Source organism: Dermacentor silvarum, chromosome 3 (assembly GCF_013339745.2).
Source record: "Dermacentor silvarum isolate Dsil-2018 chromosome 3, BIME_Dsil_1.4, whole genome shotgun sequence".
NCBI classification, from domain to species: Eukaryota; Metazoa; Arthropoda; class Arachnida; order Ixodida; family Ixodidae; genus Dermacentor; species Dermacentor silvarum.
Genome location: NC_051156.1, coordinates 99,608,335 through 99,627,669, shown reverse-complemented (window position 1 = coordinate 99,627,669; position 19,335 = coordinate 99,608,335). Strand labels below are relative to the sequence as shown.

The following is a 19,335-nucleotide window of genomic DNA, read 5'->3' as shown; positions in this document are numbered from 1 at the left end:
CTTTTCTGAGCAGACGATTTTAGAATGCCGACTGATACGGTCTTCACAGCAGAAGGCGACGAGGGCGCTACTGAAGTTCCTCCGGTCAAGCGACCTGTTTGAACGACTGTGACGCTTCTGAGTTCCTTTGTGTGTGCGTGTATGTGTGTGTGTGTGTGTGTGTTTTTTCTTTTCTTTATCTACCTCTCTAGGTGTGTGCATTTTTCTTTATCTTTCTGTCTCCCCTTACCCCTTCCCCAGTGTAGGGTAGCAAACTGGATATTTACCTTCCGGTTAACCTCCCTGCCTTTCGCATCTCATTTATCTCTCTCTCTTTCCACTTGGATGCACAGCCAATTGTGCCTGCAATATTGTCAATGTAGCAGCTATCTGATTGTGCTACATGGAACTACATGGGTACTTTATGCATGGAAACTGGAGTGCATAGCCGCCTCTCGAATGACGTTGTCAGGGCCGTTCAATAACGTTCTTCGGCGATTCCTTCTATCAGGATCGAGCTTCTTAGGGAACAAAGCTCCGCTTCAACGCTTTCGATTATAGGCGAGAAATGTGCGGCGATAGCGAAATGAAAGCTCAAAAATTGCCTAGGGGCCTTATTGAAGCGCAGAGAGCGTAAGTATATGGTCTCTTTCACGGGCTGTACATGCAATGGCGACGCCTATACGAATATGACATCGGCTTAAGGGAAAACGACGACCACAGAAGAACGGTTCATCCGTGAGCTCATCCATATACTCCGCCACCACTGCCATGGCGATCGCAGCTCTCGAAAAACATCCCGCCGTCTCAGCGTCGAGTCTGCAGCGCCAGCCAGTCGGCCAGCGAGCGGTTCGCGGAAAGCCAGGCTCGAAAATTTTTTGCTTTCCGGAAGCCGGACATTCCGACTCGCGTCGTCGCCCGTCTGTGCACACTGCGCATGACGCACGCAAATTGTGAATCAGGTGCGCGTGGACAGGTGTGCTGCAAAGATTAAATGATTTAGATTTATTTTTTTTCTTTAGGGTTGTTCACGCGTTAGATGGAATCAAAATCAGTAACAAACCGCCGCGCGAGATGTTGCTAGAGCTCAGTGAGTATGAGTCATTCCGCCAGACGCTGTCGGCCGCGGACTTGTCGACTGTGGCACGGTCGGGCAACCGCGTAATCGCCGTCCCGTCACGCGATGGGACACACGGACAAAGGTAGCCTCTATGTAAATGAATTCGTATCTAGTGAAAGGTAATGAAATGAATTAAAGAATGTCGCTAAAGCCTCAACTTATTTTTGAGGCATCCGTAGAAACGGACGCCGTCAGTGCACTCGCGTCACGTCTTTTTGCGTGCTGCTTAAAACGGTTGCCTTCGGTTAACTGATTACGCCAAAATGACGATTATATTTCCTCTTTGCATAAAGAAAGATATGGTGTTTAGTGTTCGACAGCAGCTTACGGGTTATGAGAGGAGACACCGTCCCCCCAACGCCCGTGACGTTGTACTAAGCGTACTCAAAGTGCTACTGGTCGTTATCAGGATAATATAGAGAATTCGTATAAATGATTTAGCAGGTAGGATGTTCACTTTTGATCATGTTGAGGGTGACAATGGTTGTTGTGGCCCTCAGCTATGGCAGGCACCAACTACATAGGACAGGTGAACAATCGGGTGGCCAGAAAAGAACAATAACTAGATCAATAACTTTAATGGGCAAGAAGAAATAAAAAGGCAAATAAAAAAAGCTTGCGCGTTCTTCATGAGTCGTAGACTTGCGGCTTAACAATTTACTTCTTTCTTATCTATTTGAATCTCAGTTACAAAACATGGCAGGAGTGAGTAGCTGCAAGGAAATGGGAGTTATGCAATAAATTGCTCTGATAAAAAGGAAGCTCGGCTGCTCACATCTAAATACATGGGAATGGAGAAATCGTTTTTCTCGGCAAACACTGCACCAAATATGATAAGGTTGGTGGCAATTAACAGAAAAATTTAAAATATAGTGACTGTTGCAAGCGGAAATAGGATTGAGGCCGGCGAATAAAAAGAAAAAAAAAATATGTTGAAGATAGCAAAATTTTAAGAAGAAGCACTATCACGTTTGCAGCTCTGTTACTGAACTGCACCTGATAATGCATCTAAAGCGGACTTAATTTATGTATTACACGTCACTATGAAATATATGATTATTATGCGAGTAGAACTTCTGCGAAACCGTCGTAAACATTGTAATAAATTAATTCAGGCTTTAACTTGAAGTTTGTCCGCTTTAGATGCTCTAACGAATGCACTTTACAGAACTTTTTGATCTGTTTTTGGTGCATAGTTACAGAATTGTAAGCCGCGTGCTTCTGTTTTGTTGGAGCAAACCAATTTTTGGCAATTGTTCTAAAACATACCTGGCCCTAAGCAACGATTTCGCTTGATACAGTGACTAGTATTTTACATTTTCTTTCAAATACAACAAAGTTAATTGAAATTGGTCCAGGGGTTGTTTTATAAAAGAGTTTCTGCGTTTTACATGTATTTGAACAAGCAGCATCCTGTTCAAATACGTGAAAGATTTTAAAATGTTAGGTAATATCTGGGATGATGGTTATTATTTGTGGCTTTTTAAGAAGCGCCGAAAGCTGGATCCGTTCTTTACAGCTCCCTAAAAGGGAGGAGAGATAGATCGGCGCAAAAAGCCATTTATTTTTCAAATAAACGCTTTCTTTGCTAAATAAGTCATCTATTTTCAGCTGTTTGCTTTATACACCAGGGCTGTTCTTCACAGTCCCCTGTTGGGTATGCGCTGCCTGTACGTACAGAAGCTGTCAAACTCCTTCCTTTTTTTCTCGACTAAAATGGGTTGTTACAAAAGACACAGGAAGGAAATAAGGCGGAATGTGACCGGAACTTTTTCCATCTCACACGGGAAGTGCATGGAAACATTGAGCTCTTAGCATCAAAAGCTTGGCATTAAGGTGTTATCATCGTTACTACTGTACGTCCACGTGATCTGACAATACGCGAGCGTGATACAGCTGATTCTAACATCGCAAGCACCCCGGTACGATAACATTCTATTGTCACTTCCAATTTTTTCTCAGATTGCTTAATACCGTGCTAGTGTCGTTTTTTTTTCATGTTATCAGGCGACTACCATGTTCCATATTTTTTCCCGTATTATCAGTCATACCAAACCACAAATGAACATTTCTGTGGCTTGGTACGACTGGTTTGGTTTGGTATGAATGGTTTGGTTTGGTATGAATAGTTTGGTTTGGTAGGAAAGCACAAATGGCACAGTGGTTAAATACGCTGAAACTTACCTCTAAGCTGTCGAGTATGCAGTGTTGACGTTTTATGTCACAGCGTGTGTCAGAAACCAGTATACCCAAATTTGTCTTTCCTTTCACCTTCCGCATATCTCTCACTTTCCACCTTCTTCTCCCCTTTGCACGAAGCTGGGACACGGCGGGCCAGGAGCGTTTCAGGAGCATCACTTCTGCGTACTACCGGGGAGCTCAGGGTGCGTACTACATATTACTTCGGGGTAACTAGATCAACTATCTTGCTGGTCTACTGGAAAGCCCCCCTGACGGGGTGCAGCTTGAACCAGCTCTCCCTTCGTGCCACTTTTACGGTGTCCCGTTTTAACACTTGGGTTATGTTTCAGACTTTGTTTACTGTTGCATTCACTTTCAGAACTTTAAAGTTCAACTTCGCGAGAGGTTGGTCACCTGTTGACTGACAATCGTTTACTATCAAATTATGACTGTCTCGTTTTATTCGGGCAAACCGACCGGTGCATAGGAGCGGGCGATCGGGTTATCTTTGAGGTTCGCATGTACATTGCTAACTGCGCGAAAAATTACAACTTACAAGAAGCTAGCCAGACAGCAAACACTGTCCTTAGGTTTAGCGCTGTGCTCCTGTCTTTCTTTTCGATGCCTTTAGCTAAAACGGTTAGAGCAAGCTAAGCGCACGCAGTGTACATCACGCGATCTGTACTTTGTTTGTACCATGCGTTTATGCCTCGCAGTGGTGATCTTGGTGTTCGACTTGTCCCTGGCGGCCAGCCTGTACAACACGCCCCAGTGGCTGGAGGAGACCCTGGAGAGCACCGGGACGGGACACGAGCCCCTGCGATTCCTCGTGGGCACCAAGAAGGACCTCCTGGTACGGTGAACACGCAGCCACGACTTGGGGTCTGGATAGTCGTTGCTAAGACAGGGAGGACGGGAACTCCTGTTGTGGAAGTAGCTCAAGGGAAATACGTGGGGCCGTATTCCGAACAAAAGCTTTTACGCTATAATTATTCGTAATGGAAAATTCAAGCAATCATGATGCTGGACATGTCGTCAACGAAAAGCAGCCTTTAAAAAAAGTATTGGGAATTTGCCTCCTGAGTTAGGATCTGACGCAGGTATTCATAACCGGTTGTAGTGTGTGTTGCCTGGGGCCAAATCACTATTTCGTGCGTGAGGGTATCTGAACTTGACATAAACTACGGATCAATGTTATTATGGAGCTGACAGCCGTCGTTTCAGCGTCCTTTGCCGAATGCTTCCGTACTGAATCACTTCTTCTTCTGCTGTAAATCAGGGAAGGCATGGTTTGATTCGGCGTCCGATCCGCTGTATAAGACTTGTCTTACTAAGAGTAGCACCCATTACTTTTTTAAGTATTTCAAATTGCTGCAGTACGGCCGTACAAGCAGACAGAGAGCGCTTCATGCTACAGTGTACGAAGTGAAGGTCAATCGGACGAACGAGATCAACCAATTCCGTTGGACATTAATTATATGACTCGTTTCAAGGCATTCAATTCTTTGCTCTTTCCCCACTTCTTTTCATGATATCGAGAGCGAGAGAAGTGTACCGTATATCATCGCTTGCACTAATCCAGTTCCGCAATTCCTTTTCTTTCCCAGAACGATGGCTGTCTGGATGGCATGGAAGCAGACGCCACCAAGATCGCGCGCAGACTAGACGCCGAGTATTGGTCGGTCTCCGCAAAGACAGGTGAGTTTTCTTACCGGAAGCATTGCGCAAAGCAACAAAACCCCAGGTGGTCAAAATTATTCCGAAGCTCTCCACTTTCACGGCGTCCCTCGTAAACCACTGGGTAGTTTCGGGACGACAAAATACCACAATTTCATTGAAATGTCAATAGTAGTGTGGACTTTCGCATGTCGGAACACGCGTTGAATGTCTACGTAAACGGCTTCGAGAATTACGACAAAAAATTTGCTTGCGTATAGGCTCCTGCATTTAGGTTTGGAAGTATTCTGTCGCCAACAGCCCCGATAAAGTGACCAGAAAAAAGACGAGCTACTTCTTCACAAACTTAGCTGAATGTTTATTCCCCTTCATGCACGCAAGGTGGTCTTTACGCATACTATAGCGGTGAGGCCTTTCAGCCTGAGTAACGGCAACGAAACTAGCCCGGTCGCAGGAAGGCATTTGGTTGGCGTATACGAGAATGCTGGCGAGTGCTATCGGTTTTAATGCGGTAGCATTACATGCATACTTCACCTAGTTCGGAGGTATCTAATAGAAAACTCGAGGTATGTTGAGCGCTAGCGAGTGCGTTCCGGTCTGCACGGAATCGCGAGTCTGTCAGAGATATGAGGCATATAAGCGTCACTCTGATGAACGAGACTGTTCAAGGCCATCCGTGATGCATGCGTGTACATCACGTGTGCATCACATCATAGTGTGCTGAGTGTACTCAGTATGCCATCGCATACGTAGAAAGGTAGGATTGTTAGCTTCTGGCTTATTTTTTTCAGGTGAAGCTATGGTTTTTTTCTCCCGCAGTAAAGTGACGTTATTTCGGGCTAATGGAGCACTGCAGTGCGCCCAGGCCTCCTACAACAGTATCGTCTTTCACGAATAACACTACTACCTGCCTCATACCGCCGTCACGCGAGAGGAAGCCGTAGTATGGCGGAAACTCTAAAGAAATACATATCCACACTGGAGTCTCTACCACGCCATGCACCCTGCGCTGTATTCCTATAAATACCCACACTGCGATCAATGCGCATCGCTTTACCACACGAGGCTTGCGCAAGCACACCAGAGCTCAAACCCATAACATACCCCACGACACGGCAATGGGAGGCAGCGCCGTCCAGTTCCGACTCGACGGACACGCTCAACGTGGTCAAATGAGCCAGAAGGGCGGCTAAGGCCGCTGGGCTACTGGACTGGGGTGACAACCCACTGCAGAGCGGAGAAACTACCTATACGCTCGCGTGCTCATTGACCTTCGTGCTGCCACTCGATTCAACGCGAACTAAGCGGCGAGAACACAGCGCACGCGAATCTATCAGCACTCGGTGCAGCTAGACTGTACTCATCGCAGATCGCTTTCAAGTTAGGGCCCGCGCGGCCGCGTCATACCAACACCACCTAGATAGAATAAGGCCTGTGCACACCGATCCATGACGTCATGCTACCAGGCCCGACTGCCATAGAATCTAATGGGGATGCTCCCGAGTAAGCAAGGGTGATTCCGACGTCACCCATTTCGCCATGCGAGGCTTGGCAATGGAAATTTCGAGCCAATTTTGGTGTAAGCCATAAGCCGCAGCGGCCGGAGTTAACGCCGTAATCAAAATTCCTCAATTCATTTTGACCACCTGGGGTTCTTTAGTGTGCACATGCACAGTAACTTGGTGAACCAGTGGGTGTTCGCATGGCGCGCCCATAGGAGTGCGGTCGCCGTGGTCTGCAATCGAACCCGTGACCTTACTCTCAGCAGACGACCATATTGGTGTGAATTACCACGAGGAGTGTTTTGTTGCTCTCATTTCAGCGTGTCTTTGCATGGCACGTTTGAAACCGAATCACTTCATGTGTATTCATCACTGTGCTCACCATCGTTGTTGCTCGCGCTCTAGTCGCCGCTGCGTGTGCGAGAACCTGGCACACATACAACCTTGAAAACGACGTAACCATGCGCATGACTGCAGCTGAATGCGAGTTGTACGGTCGGCCTCGTGTTGCTTGGGAATCGCTTGAAAAGTCCGCGGAGGGAGTCGAACTCTCCTCATCAGCCTTCCGAGCTTTCCGATGGCAGAAGTTCGGCAGGGGCAACACGAATCAGCAAGGAGAGAGAGAGAGAGAGAGAGAGAGAGAGAGAGAGAGAGAGAGAAGAAGAACCTCAATGAGAGTTGGATATGTTAGCCTACACAAACCCGTACTCGGCGAAGTTTGTGCTTCTTTCTTTTCTTCGGCCTGCGGCTCAGGACAGATAGGGATAGAAAAAAAAAGTGATAACATACGCCACCGGCGCTCACCATACTCAATGAACTAGCCCACGAATTCCCGACCAACCAGCCTTAGTTGGCTGCGGTTAGATTCCTTGTTGGACTACGTTTGACCCGTCCTTACTTAGTTTCTTTTAAGAAAGGCTGCATGTTTCTCGTGGCGCAGGCGAGAACGTGCAGCAGTTGTTCTTCCGGGTGGCCGCCCTGGCGTTTGTCCAGTGCCTGACCAGGGAGCTCCAGGAGAGGCAGCAGTCGCCAGAGAAGGCCGTCAGCAACAACTTCGTCCGTGAGTGCACGCACTACACGTGCGCTCTTGTCTGTCCTGTATACACGACCAAGGCGGACTGATATTCTCTCGCATCGAATGCTGCAGGAGTTGATGTACGTGTTTGAATACAGCAGCGCGATGCAACTGACAATAAGCTTTAGTCAGTTGGTGATTATAATTATACAGAATTATCCCTACAGCAGCGTTATCGGCGCATTTCCAGTAGGAGCTTGCTCGGCGACCATCTAAAAGGTTGGGAGAGAGGAAAATGAATGAACGGGAAAGAAAGGCAGAGAGTTTAACTGGTTTGTCTAGTTGGCTACCTTGTAGTGGGGAAACGAAATAGAGATAGGAAAGAATAGTTTGAATTGATCACGTGCTCTAGAAAAAGAAAGCATAGCGTGCCAACTATAGTCGAGAACTCAAGTCCGTTGCCTGAGTGGTCGTTTGAACACTGCGTCCACTGCCCTGACAGACGATAGCTGGGGCCCAACTGACAAGGCGTTACGTTCGTAGGAACTGTTTGCCATTGACCGACCCCCTTCGGTAATAGTATGTTAAACATCAAGATTAGCTGTCACGTGCTCTTACGAACACTTCGAGTGTATGAATATTTCTGTGAATAAGGGCCATGATGTATTTCAACGAACTCAAGCCCCGCGCTTAACAGGAAAAAATATGCATTGATAATAGTGCTCGATGATCTATGCTGTCTTTCCTTTTTCTGCTCTGAATGTGTTTTTGTACTTGCGTTTTGTCGCTCTTTTCCGCCATAAAAAGTGTGCTCTGTATTCACTAAAGGTTCTTACGCTAGAACTCTTCGTAAGAGAATGTGCCAGCCAATAGTTATGTCGAATATATATTAGCGAAAGCGGCTAGTCAAAAGCAAAGAGCTTTAGGAACAAAAATCTTTACGAATAAATCTTGTTTTTTCAGGGAATCCCACAGTGCACCGCGGGTGCGCCATGCGCTATGGGGAAAGAGTGTTCGTCGAGCGAGCAAGCTTTCCTAGGCGCCCGCCGCCCGTTCGCCGCGTTGGTGCCGAGGGGGTAAAAAAAAATAGATAAAGGAGCACTAGTGAACAAGGGGCCGCCTTTTTCTTGACGATCCTCACGGCTTAAGTACACATTGGCACAGGCATCTGCATCTGTATCTCTATGCAAAAAATGGGAAAGAAATAACCCAGTCCATGCGGAAATCACCGAGCAGCCGCCTTCTCGCGGAAAGCCTAAACTCCGCCGTAAGCATACCGTCTCCATCATTTACACCTGTGTTGACAGAATGGCGTGTTTTCGCATTGCACGTAAACAAAGAGAACGTGGCTTCCTAGAAGTTGGGGTGTTTGTGCCTCTTCTGCTGCCGCAGTGGTCTGATAAGAGAAGCGCATGTAATTTGCGAGTCTTTAGCTCACCGGTTGGGAGCTCATGTGCTCTCCCTTCTAAAAAAGAAAGACAAAAGAAAAAGTAATACTGCGCCAATATATATATATATATATATATATATATATATATATATATATATATATATAGTGAGGTTATGCCGGGATCCGGTAGTTGAACATGAACTTGTTGGTTGAGGACGCACGTTTGATAAAAACGATTTTACATTTCCAACGTTTCGGCCGGGGTCCGGTATTCGGCAGGCCGGACCCCGGCCGAAACGTTGGAAATGAAGTATCGTTTTTTTTTCATACGTGCGTCCTCAAGCTACAAGTTCCTATATATATATATATATATATATATGTATATATATATATGTATATATATATATATATATATATATATATATATATATGTATATATATGCATACATATATATATTCATCCACTTTAATTTCTGTTAATTTATAATTTTCTTTATAGCATTAGGAAGTACCGGTTATTTCCCCTATGTTGTCCTTGGTATCAATGTTTGCTGGCTTCTTACTATATGATTAATAAAAATCGGGCCCCTCGGTTCCCTTCCTTCTCGTTCATATATATATATATATATATATATATATATATATATATATATATATATATATATATATATGAACTTGTAAAAAGCGGTAGAATGGAAGATTAAACATGGCGGACCATATACGAAGTCTACCTGTCAATTGCTTCTGCAGCTGTGGAACAGGCTGCTGGGTTTAGCATTCAACGTACCTGCCAACTTTTACAATTTTATCTTGAAATGCCCGAGTTTTAGAGCTCGTTTGGGACTGTCGTATTGGCACTAATCAATTTACGACTTTTGATTTGCGTCCAGCTGAGGAAAAGTTTACTGAAAGTAAGCAAGACCGTCTCCGACCGATTTTTCACCCAGATTTTTCGGAGGAAGATGCCCCGTTGTAGTAAAACTAAATGTTTCTCTCTCTTTTTCTCTCGAAGCTAAAGCATAAAGTGCTGGTGGCTATCTCTTTTGCCGAAGTTTCGCTGGGTGTACGGGAAATGCCACCGCTGAACAGTTCGCGCCGATTGATGCAGGGTTGCGGAAACGGAAGAACGGCAAGAAGATCAAGGCGCCCAAGTGCTCCGGCGGCCAGAAGTGCGCCACGAAGTGAAGGCCCACACGCACGTACGCAGGTCCGCCGAACCCTCTTGCTGCGCAGGAGACGCAGGCGACGGCCCACGCTTGTGCGTCCGGCGAAGACATCGCTGCAGCAGCCGCTGACGCCGCTGGGCCTTTCGTCGAGAAAACATCGATAGCGTCACGGTCACGGTGGTCACGCGGCACGGTGGCATACGGAACAGTCAGCGAGCCGTCATCGCCTCACGGGACTTTCCGGTCTGGAAGCGGGCCTTCCTGTGTACGACCGGAAGTGTCACGGACACTGGTGTCGTCGTTGCTCGAGTGGCTGTGTTGTTGCCCCTCTTTTTCACAAAAAAAGGTGCGCCAAACGATGGCCGTGTGGAGGAACGGGAGCGGCTTTGCCATGATCATTTTTCTTTCTTTTTTGCGGAGGCTAACCCTAAAGCGATGGGGTTTGATAGCGACTCACCTCATTGACTCTATTGCTGTGAGGTTCTGCTGCTATGGCGCGGAGAAGCAGGTGTCATTTCTGGACGCGATGGCTGCATTCCGAGGCAGGTGGCACTCGTGTATATACCGTGATTTTCAGTGCAAGCTATATATGAGGGCCGGTATAGTGTAGGAACTCTTCTTGATGAACTCTGTTCCTTTATCCACAATTCACCACCGGCCGATCGCGGTGATAACGTGTGGCCTTGCGCTGCTCGAGCCCTTGACGCAGTGCGAAAAGGAATATCATGATAATAGAATGGTTACATTATCCCAGCTCGGGAGATTGAAATTAATTGGTTACCCTCCCCTATGGCGCTTCTTATAGAGGGGATACCCATAACTTCGAACCGGAAAGCTCGATCGCTAATGACTAATGAATCATATTGTAGATTGTGCAGAGTGTGGTGTCCCGCTACTCGACGTCTAACGGATGCGCTGCCACGCGCACTGCACGCTGGTTGTGCACGGTGGTGCTACGCGCTGTGGATGTGCTGCTCTACAGGCATGCGATAAATTTCTGACATTAAGGCTACAGGTCGTACAGCGCCAAGAATAACAGAAGCCTGCGCACTCTGCGTGCAACGTCATAATGGAATGCCAGGTGCGTTCCTTCTTCAGACGTGTATGTGTTGCCGGCCTTCAGTCGTGACGTCACAGCTTGAAGCGCGCAGTTTCCTGCTGCTATAAGGAGTGGGTACGGAATCGAAGCGGTCGCCCTGAGAATGGCGGAGCCAAAGCCGGTTGTCGAGTTCAGCTTGACTGAAGCAAGCAGCTACTTCCAAAATATAAAACGAGGACCTCAGTTACGACAGGCGTCGTGGTCACGAAATCATAATCGTCGTAGCGACCCACAGTCGTAGGCCCCACACCCGCCTCGAGCGTAAACGCTCAGGTAACTTTTCCGAATTTTTGAAGGGCGGTTCGGCGCTATAGTGAAGCAGTAGTCAAACAATTCGCGCGTGCTGTGTATTGTCCAGTTAAGACGCTTTTCAAGGAAGAAGGAAAAAACGCACGCGTAAGTTTTTGAGGGGAGTAAGCTAGGCTTTAGACACAGGCAAGATAGTTTGCAAGTGCCCTACTGCACTGTGTGCTCGGTAACGTCTCGCAAGTCACGACAAAGCCTCTTCACGGAAAGTATGCCAGCGTGGAAGCATGGAATTTTTACCAAGTTAAGCTCGCTGTGGCTGCAAAAGTTGCCTTACACTAACTTTGTTTACATCGACTCGACGCTAGCGGGTCGATTCAGAAGACGAGTTAATTCAACCCGACCCTACCGCGTTTACATAAATCTTGCCAAGCGCATTGTGCGAGTGAAGCTACTCGTTGCAGGAAGGTAGACCGAATTCGCCCTAACGTATATAGCGACTCGATCTGCTAATGTTCACATGAACCCAACGACCGGTTCATGGGGTGACAAGCCGACTCGACCCCACTTTATTGGGTTCGCGTAAACATAGCCACAGTGCCACACGGGACCTTTCCCAGAGCAGCTGATTGAAGCCCGGTAATCCTCTCGGCGTTGTTTAGTGTGCCTTGAGAGTAAAAGAACTCAACCGCGTACAGACTGATGCTAGGATTGCCTGTAGAAAAGGGTCTGTGTCAATGTGCAAGTGCTCGTTCCACAGCTTGCGTGCAAATTCTTTAAGGAAATCACCCTTAAGTGATGAAAGGATAATTACCTTAAGTGATTACCCTTTAAGGAAATTACCCACTGTATCTGTGCGTACACTGATACAGTGCACGCACACGCGTTCCTGTCTAGTCACGAGTTTCGACAGGAGTTATGCGAAGCTCTCTTGCCATGGCTCCTCGTGCATTGCACCAAAGATCGTAGGGTGAGAGATATTATGTAACGCACGTTGTTGTATTTTGTGTCGTCTTCTTGTATTGTTTTCATGACCGTCTGTGCTTTGAGAGAAAGAAGCTTAATTGCTGTGGATGTTAAAGAAAAAAAAACATTGTATAGAGTTGGATTTAAGTTTTTGTATTGACGAGTACGATGAGTACATGGACGCGCGTTTTTTATGACGCAATTAAAGCAACAAATGCCCTATTACAGCGGAGTGCGTCTGTTCATCAGCGCGTTGAACTTGTTTACCACTGGAACGACCATGCGGTAAGTGATGCGTAGACGATTCCTGCAGAGGGACATGGTGTATGCGCAAAAAGCTAAAAAAAAGGGCTCCAATCCACGCTGTGAAGTTGGCTGGCTAGCGAAGCTGTGGTATCATATGACCCGATAGACCGATGTGACCTAGCCTTGGACTGGGTCCTGCCGAGCCTGAGCACGATGCCGTTGTGCATATTGACGTCGCTGTTCCCGTCGCCCATCATCGTGTTCATGCTGTTCTATGCGTGGCCTTTCCACAGCGCTATCAGAATACAAATGAAATCAGTTTCTAGGCTGGTTCTTCTTTTGCGTATGAAAGTGTATGCAACAGTTGTCGCTTCCTGGCAACTGCATCTTATGCAACCGTAATCTTTACCGGGAAACGCTTGTGGCGAGCACTAAGTGCTTCGCATTGTTTGAACGTGCCTTATCATCTATCATGCGGATTAGAAAGTTGTTTTGTGCTTTTATTTATTGAAACCAATGCTTTGGTGTCTCTTGTATGCGTAATTATAATGGAGATTGTAGAGAGGATAATGCAATGCTGCCGCCGATGAGTGAAGGCGAGCTTTCTGGTTCTTTTCACTTATTTCCCCCGCACGGCCGGCGCCGCCGCTGCCGCGGATGCGCTGAGTCAAGCGCCATCTGGTAGTGCTGCAAGGAAGCCAGCGGTGCACGCGGCGTGCGTCTTCCGCTGTGATTGGTTGAGTTATGTGTGGACGGAGACGAAGAAATTCTGGGATCCTAATCATATACTGCTTCGCTGTAACACAAAAATAAAGTTTTCTATATTTATGCATATTCTGGCGAATAATACATCAAAGACAGTGAAGCTATATACCGGTGTTTATCACACCCTTCGAAAGTTCTAATGGTCTCATTTGATGCTGCCCGAAATCTGCCAAGGCTTTGCAAGCGCGTCTCTATATCTACGTACGAGTGTTTGCAAACGTTTGACTACTGTGGGCATAGTACGTCCAGACTCTCCAGACATACCGAACGTATGTTGCTATACACTCGGAACAATTTCTGTGGCAATGAAGCGAAGCCTATACAGGAGGCGGAGCTTCTGCTCATGTGTTACAGTGATATCTCGTACTTCAGAAAAGAGTTCTCATTCCTAATTATGAAAATTCCCTATTTTCAGCACTTTTCCTCGCATGACTCTAAAGAAATACCCGAAAACGTCCCTGGACATACATACCCGTACAGAAATAATCTTAGAGCATGTATTTTGTCAACCATAGATATTAGATGAAGAAACTCACGTTGAGAAGCATTACACGCTTTTTTCTGCATTTTGGTTGAGCAGTATAATGAGAACTCTATATCTAATGAGGCGTCCTGTTCGGTTCCGGACATCTCTACCGCTTATTCGCAGCTTTAGCATTGGCTACACCGACGCCTTGAAGCTTTTAGATTCGTAGTGCTTTAACTGATCAAATACTGGCGCAACAATTTGAAGTTCATGTTTAGTTTCACAGAACAGCATATTGGGGCTGGTTAACAATGCAGACTACAGTAAGAATGAAAAAAAATGACTGACTCCAAGTGAAGCCCGTGTACTGACGGTGATATGCTGTGGATAGACATGATATTTTGTCCACTGGCTTAATTTTAATATTTACTTCCACGAATATAAAATTCCCTGTAATAGCAGAAATACTCCCTTTTTCCATTTGGTGCAACATTATGGCTGAAAACTCCTCGACCAAGGGAAAATTTCATGGCAGAAACGTAATTTTTGCTAATGATCGTTCCCGCTTTTGTTATTGTATTTTTGAATTCATTTATTCGTATTCCTTTAATTTTAGTGTAATATTAAGCCCCTAAAGGGGTTTGTTAATTGCACAATGGGGGGGGGGGTTGGTGCGGTATATGATATCCCCCCTTTCATGTGGCCTAATATACCTGGGACAGGCGGATAGATGCCTTAATGTAAGGTTACAGGAGCACAATCTAGATGTGCAGAAAGGGAGGCAGGGATTCCTTGATTTTCATTGTAGCCAATGTGGCTGAGGTGCGCTGTTGCAAAAAAAAGTAAAAAAAAAGTCACGCGCCATTTCACTGCTGTGAAGGTGGATTACCAGCGCAGCTGTTTAGCAAACGACATAGAGGTGAAACAGAATTTAGATCAAATATCTGAGTAAATTTTATTTCTCATGAGCGGTGACGGTGGTGGTCGTGAAGAAAAAGACACGCACGCACGCACGCACACATACACACACTCACACACACGCGCGCGCACACACACACACACACACACACACACACACACATGCACGCACACACACGCACGCACGCACACAAACGCACGCACGCACACACGCCCACACACACACGCACACTTTTATTTTGACCGGCAGCCTTGATCGGCGGCACACGACCACACACACACATTCGCGTGGACAAGAACCAACAGCTCGGGGAGCCCGAGGAAAGTAGACACGCGCGACGGGACCGCCAACCAGGGAGTACGGAAGGAAACTAGGCACGCAGGCGCTTGGTACGACCACAAGGAGAGGGCGGTGCGAGCGTACACATGGCCGACGCGGGTTGCACAGCAGCAAATGTCTGAGAAGCCCTTACTATAAACCTGAGAGTCTACTCATCTTGAAAATTGTGCTCATTGATAACTAACGTACTGAAAATGCATATCCAAGTGACAGAATGAAGCGATTTTGCATCAAATTCGGGCGGTGAGTTTTTGGACATGCAGATGTGTTGACGGACACGAAAAAAAGCATAGAAACCTAGCCTTAGACAGCTTCGCTGTAAAAACAAATCCTTAATAATTGCTAAGCACGCAAGCGATAGCACCAGGCTGATAATTGAAGCCGCGGCTATTGATAAAGGCAATTATGTCAGCACACCTTCTGTTGCCTTATCCGAAAAGGAACTTGTTTGCCCGGAATGCGCAGGAGGTGGTACGCTGTTTTAATTTACGTTGAGATTAAAGATGATCTTTTTGTTTTGCCAAGCATGGTTCGGCAGTTGCGACTGCGCCGCCTACGCGAGCGGCTTCACTCGCTCCAGAAGGCGGCGGATGGGACTACCACTCCAGAAGACGTGAAAGACAAGGTGGTGAGGCTGGCTATACCCTACAGTTGGTTTTTGCCATTAAATAGGTAATAATCATCATTATCAGTGCCGTTATGAAGTCAACAACGACGCTGCTGGCATAACACCAGCTGAGGTAAGGCCTTTTACCTATAGGGTAAGGTCATTTGGAACCACGCCCTCTCCAGCGCAAGAACTGTTGGCGTTTCGGACACAGCGGCAAAGCCTGTAAATCTGCTTCGCCCTGTCGCAACTGCGGCGAAAATCAGGCGTCAGAAGTCTGCCCCGCGGATTTTCCAAGCTGTTGCCTTTGCCAAAATGCTCAAGCTGCGCATGATCCACAGTGTCCAAAAAGGTCCGATGAGACCAGAATACTGCAAATTATACATCACAACAGGTGCTCCAGAGGAGACGCATATGCACTTTTAGAGCGCATGAAACATGCATACGCTGACGCAATAACACCATCTGGTTATGTTCCAGAAAAAGCTAGAACATCAGTAGTCGCAGCTTCGGAGAGGGCACTGAGTGGCGTACTGTATCGTTTACTGACCGCCTTTTCTGATGCATTATCGCACGTTCTTTCGGCCAAAGTGCTTGTCCCTGAATCTACAACAGTTATAAACTCGCCTTCCCAACCACATTTAACTTCTGACATACCACCCATACCCTCCGTTTCGAGCGAATCACCTAGAATGATGCCAACCATAAATGACTTCGCTAGCACGTCTACAACAGATGCTATCACTGATTCGGAAATGGCAAACGTGGCTCAGAAGCTCAGGGCTTCTCATTTCTCGCCAACCAAGCATGATCATTCTCAGACAAAAACCAAGAAAGGTTCTCCGAGCATGAAACAGACTGATGCATTGAAAGAGGCTGTTGCCTCTTCTGTCATGGAGTAATCATGACTGAGCTGAAAATTCTCCAGTGGAATCGTCGCCCTGTTTTGTCTTCTTTAACTAACCTTCAACGCTTTATTTTTAACTACGACCCAGACATAGTTATTTTACAGGTATCTTGGCTGACACCTGTCAAATCATTTTCTTTTAATCATTTTCGCGTCTTCAGGGTAGATCAAGTTTGTGGCCATGGCGGTGGTTTAATTAATCTATGGTGTCCTCAAAAACATTTCACAGGGCTGTTATACACCAAGAGATCATGATTACGGAAAGTGAACTGTTGTCTATTGATTTAGTTCTTCAAAATGTGCTCCCATTGCCATAGTAAACGTTACTTACTACGGGCGTCCGTAGAACCGAATACTTTGATGACTTATTGAGAAAATCGGACTGAGTTGTCATTGCAGGGGACCAATTCCTATGATATCACCTGGGGTTACCGGTCACACACGAGTGGCGAATTCCTGTTGTCATGGCTATCATAAAAAAAAATGTTCGCTGCTGCAATAGACGGGCGGCAACATTTATGCGCCGAGATGAAAAGTCCGCGATTGACCTAACTCTGGCAGCTGCTGGAGTTAGCGTGTCATCATGGACATCTCTAGATAGTGGGACTTCCAGTGATCATTTCCTTATACTTTTTTTCTATCATGTGTTCCCCGCAGAGATTTTGTGAGAAAACGATGAAATTTGTCAACAGCGGTACATATAAAAAGATTGTGCACTCTGAGATTAACTCATTAACTTCGCCTGATAACGCTGAGCGCGCGGAGCAGGTTCTAAAATGACTTAATGACACAATACAGTAGTCCACATTTACTATAGGAGTTTCTACTTCAAACAAAAATCAGTCCCCGTGGTGGGCTAAAGAATGTGAAAGGGCATGTCGTCTTAGGAAAGCTGCGTGGAAGAGCCTTCTTCAAAATCATAGCCCCCTAAATTGGATTAAGTACAAATTTTATGCTGCCTTTTTTAAGCAGACAACTGCGAAAGCTAAGCATGATTATAACGCTAATGCAAACACTTACTTACTTGACCCAAAAAATAGGAAAGTCCTACACAGATTCATGGAGCACAACAAGAAACCTGCTGTCAGCCACATTTTGAACTCCGTTGTACTGACCACAGTGGAAGCTAAAACTATTGTAAATTGTTGAGCTATCGTTGAGCTAAAGCTATAGCACGTGGCCTAGCGTTGGCGTTTGAGGCTCAGTGCTTAGTTGTGTTCAGAATGCCGTCACAGTGCAACGACCTTGAAACGGTCAACTCTTCCGAACTTCTATCTGTCGTTGCTTGTATGATAGCGGCAGTTCCGGGTTATTGTGGTATATCTGTTAGCGTGCTCAAATTCTTGGCGCATAACTCTACGGGAGAGTTGCTAAATATTGTGAACCTATCCCTTGAGAAAACATGGTTACCTAACGTATAGAATACAGCTGAGAACGCCGGAAAAGGGCTTCATTTGGACAACATTCGGCCAACCGCTGTATCTTGTAACATCGTAAAATTAATTGAAATAGTTGTTTATAATCGTCTATCAGAGCACATTTGTAAAATTAGTGCATTCAGCACTGCTCAGATTGGATTTCGCAGTGGTTGTTCTATTTGGTCTGCACACCTCGATTTAGAAAGCAAGTTACGGTTAGCAAAGATAAACTTAAAAAGTTTCCGCCCTCGTAACGCTAGATCTTGCAAACGCTAATGACAGCGTAGAGTATAGCATTTTACTGAATAAACTTTCTGCCTTAAACTCTCCATCTTATATCATTGCTTGGATGATGGATCAAGATTCCTTGCACGGAAGAGCATTTTTCTGCACAGATGGAAAGCATCATTCTGAGTGGTTGTCCCAGACCCGAGCTGTACCTAAGGGTTCAGTGCTTTCCCCACTATTTAATATACTTCTACACGATGTTCCAATTATGCAGCATGTCATGCTGCTTGTGTATGAGGATGACATTGCATTCTTTGCTTCCGCCAAAGATATTCACATTCTTAACCAAAAGTTGCAAGAGTATTTAAATCTTCTTGTGGTCTGGCTGGACAATTTGGGCATGATCCTTAACATTAAAAAAGTGCCCTTGTCGTATACCCTTCGCGTGAATGGTTTCCTTATCCCTTCTGTATTCTAATCAACTGATTCCGCAGGTAGACTATAAGTACCTGGGAGTAATTTGGAACCCTGGCCTAGATTGGCATCCTCATATAAAAAAAGAACGTTGTGAGATAAGGTGAAGTCACCGTAGGTCGCATGACGAGAAAATACAACAGGAAGTTCAGTATGCGTAGGGATACTCCGCTTTACATTTATCGCGCTTATGCAAGACCCGTTCTTGAATTTGGTTGTGTGTTGATGTTGATATCTGGCTTTCCAAATGATAAGTTGCAACCTTTATTTATGATAGAGAGACGGGCCCTACGTCAGTGTCTTGACGTCCCTAAGTATGTTGAGAACTCTGTGCTGTACCTAGAAGAAACATACCAGATCTAGCGTCGAGATTTCAGCTACTTATAGTAAACACAGTAACAACTTAATGAGGGCTAGTTGGTTCATAATTAGAGCAAAAGGTATAAAGTAACTAGCGCGAAAGGAACAAGGATGACAAAGGAACGAAGACCACAGGACAAGCGCTGACTGCCTACTGAATGTTTATTACAAGAAAACCAGCCTTTTTATACATACTCAGAGAAAACGCACCCATCAAACACTCGCTAATCACAATCCCAATCTTTCTTTCAGAAAGTTTATTTCT

The 19,335-nt window shown here is 45.9% G+C and overlaps 1 protein-coding gene across 6 annotated transcripts in view; it reads left to right on the top strand.

Annotated features, from left to right (window-relative positions):
- The window catches only part of LOC119445609 (ras-related protein Rab-34), a 77,902-nt gene extending 65,336 nt beyond the window's left edge, over positions 1-12,566 (top strand). The window contains exons 5-9 of one of the 6 annotated variants that reach the window (XM_049663453.1): positions 3,419-3,483; positions 3,997-4,133; positions 4,888-4,978; positions 7,400-7,519; positions 9,973-10,189. In XM_049663453.1, coding sequence (XP_049519410.1) covers positions 3,419-3,483; positions 3,997-4,133; positions 4,888-4,978; positions 7,400-7,519; positions 9,973-10,049 — 490 coding nt within the window. In that variant the 3' untranslated portion in view covers positions 10,050-10,189. Of the gene's footprint in view, positions 1-3,418; positions 3,484-3,996; positions 4,134-4,887; positions 4,979-7,399; positions 7,520-9,972; positions 10,190-10,576 lie in introns of those variants that run through there. The other 5 variants (XM_049663456.1, XM_049663455.1, XM_049663454.1 and 2 more) reach the window with 5 other exon arrangements.
- The last annotated feature ends 6,769 nt before the right edge of the window (positions 12,567-19,335 follow it).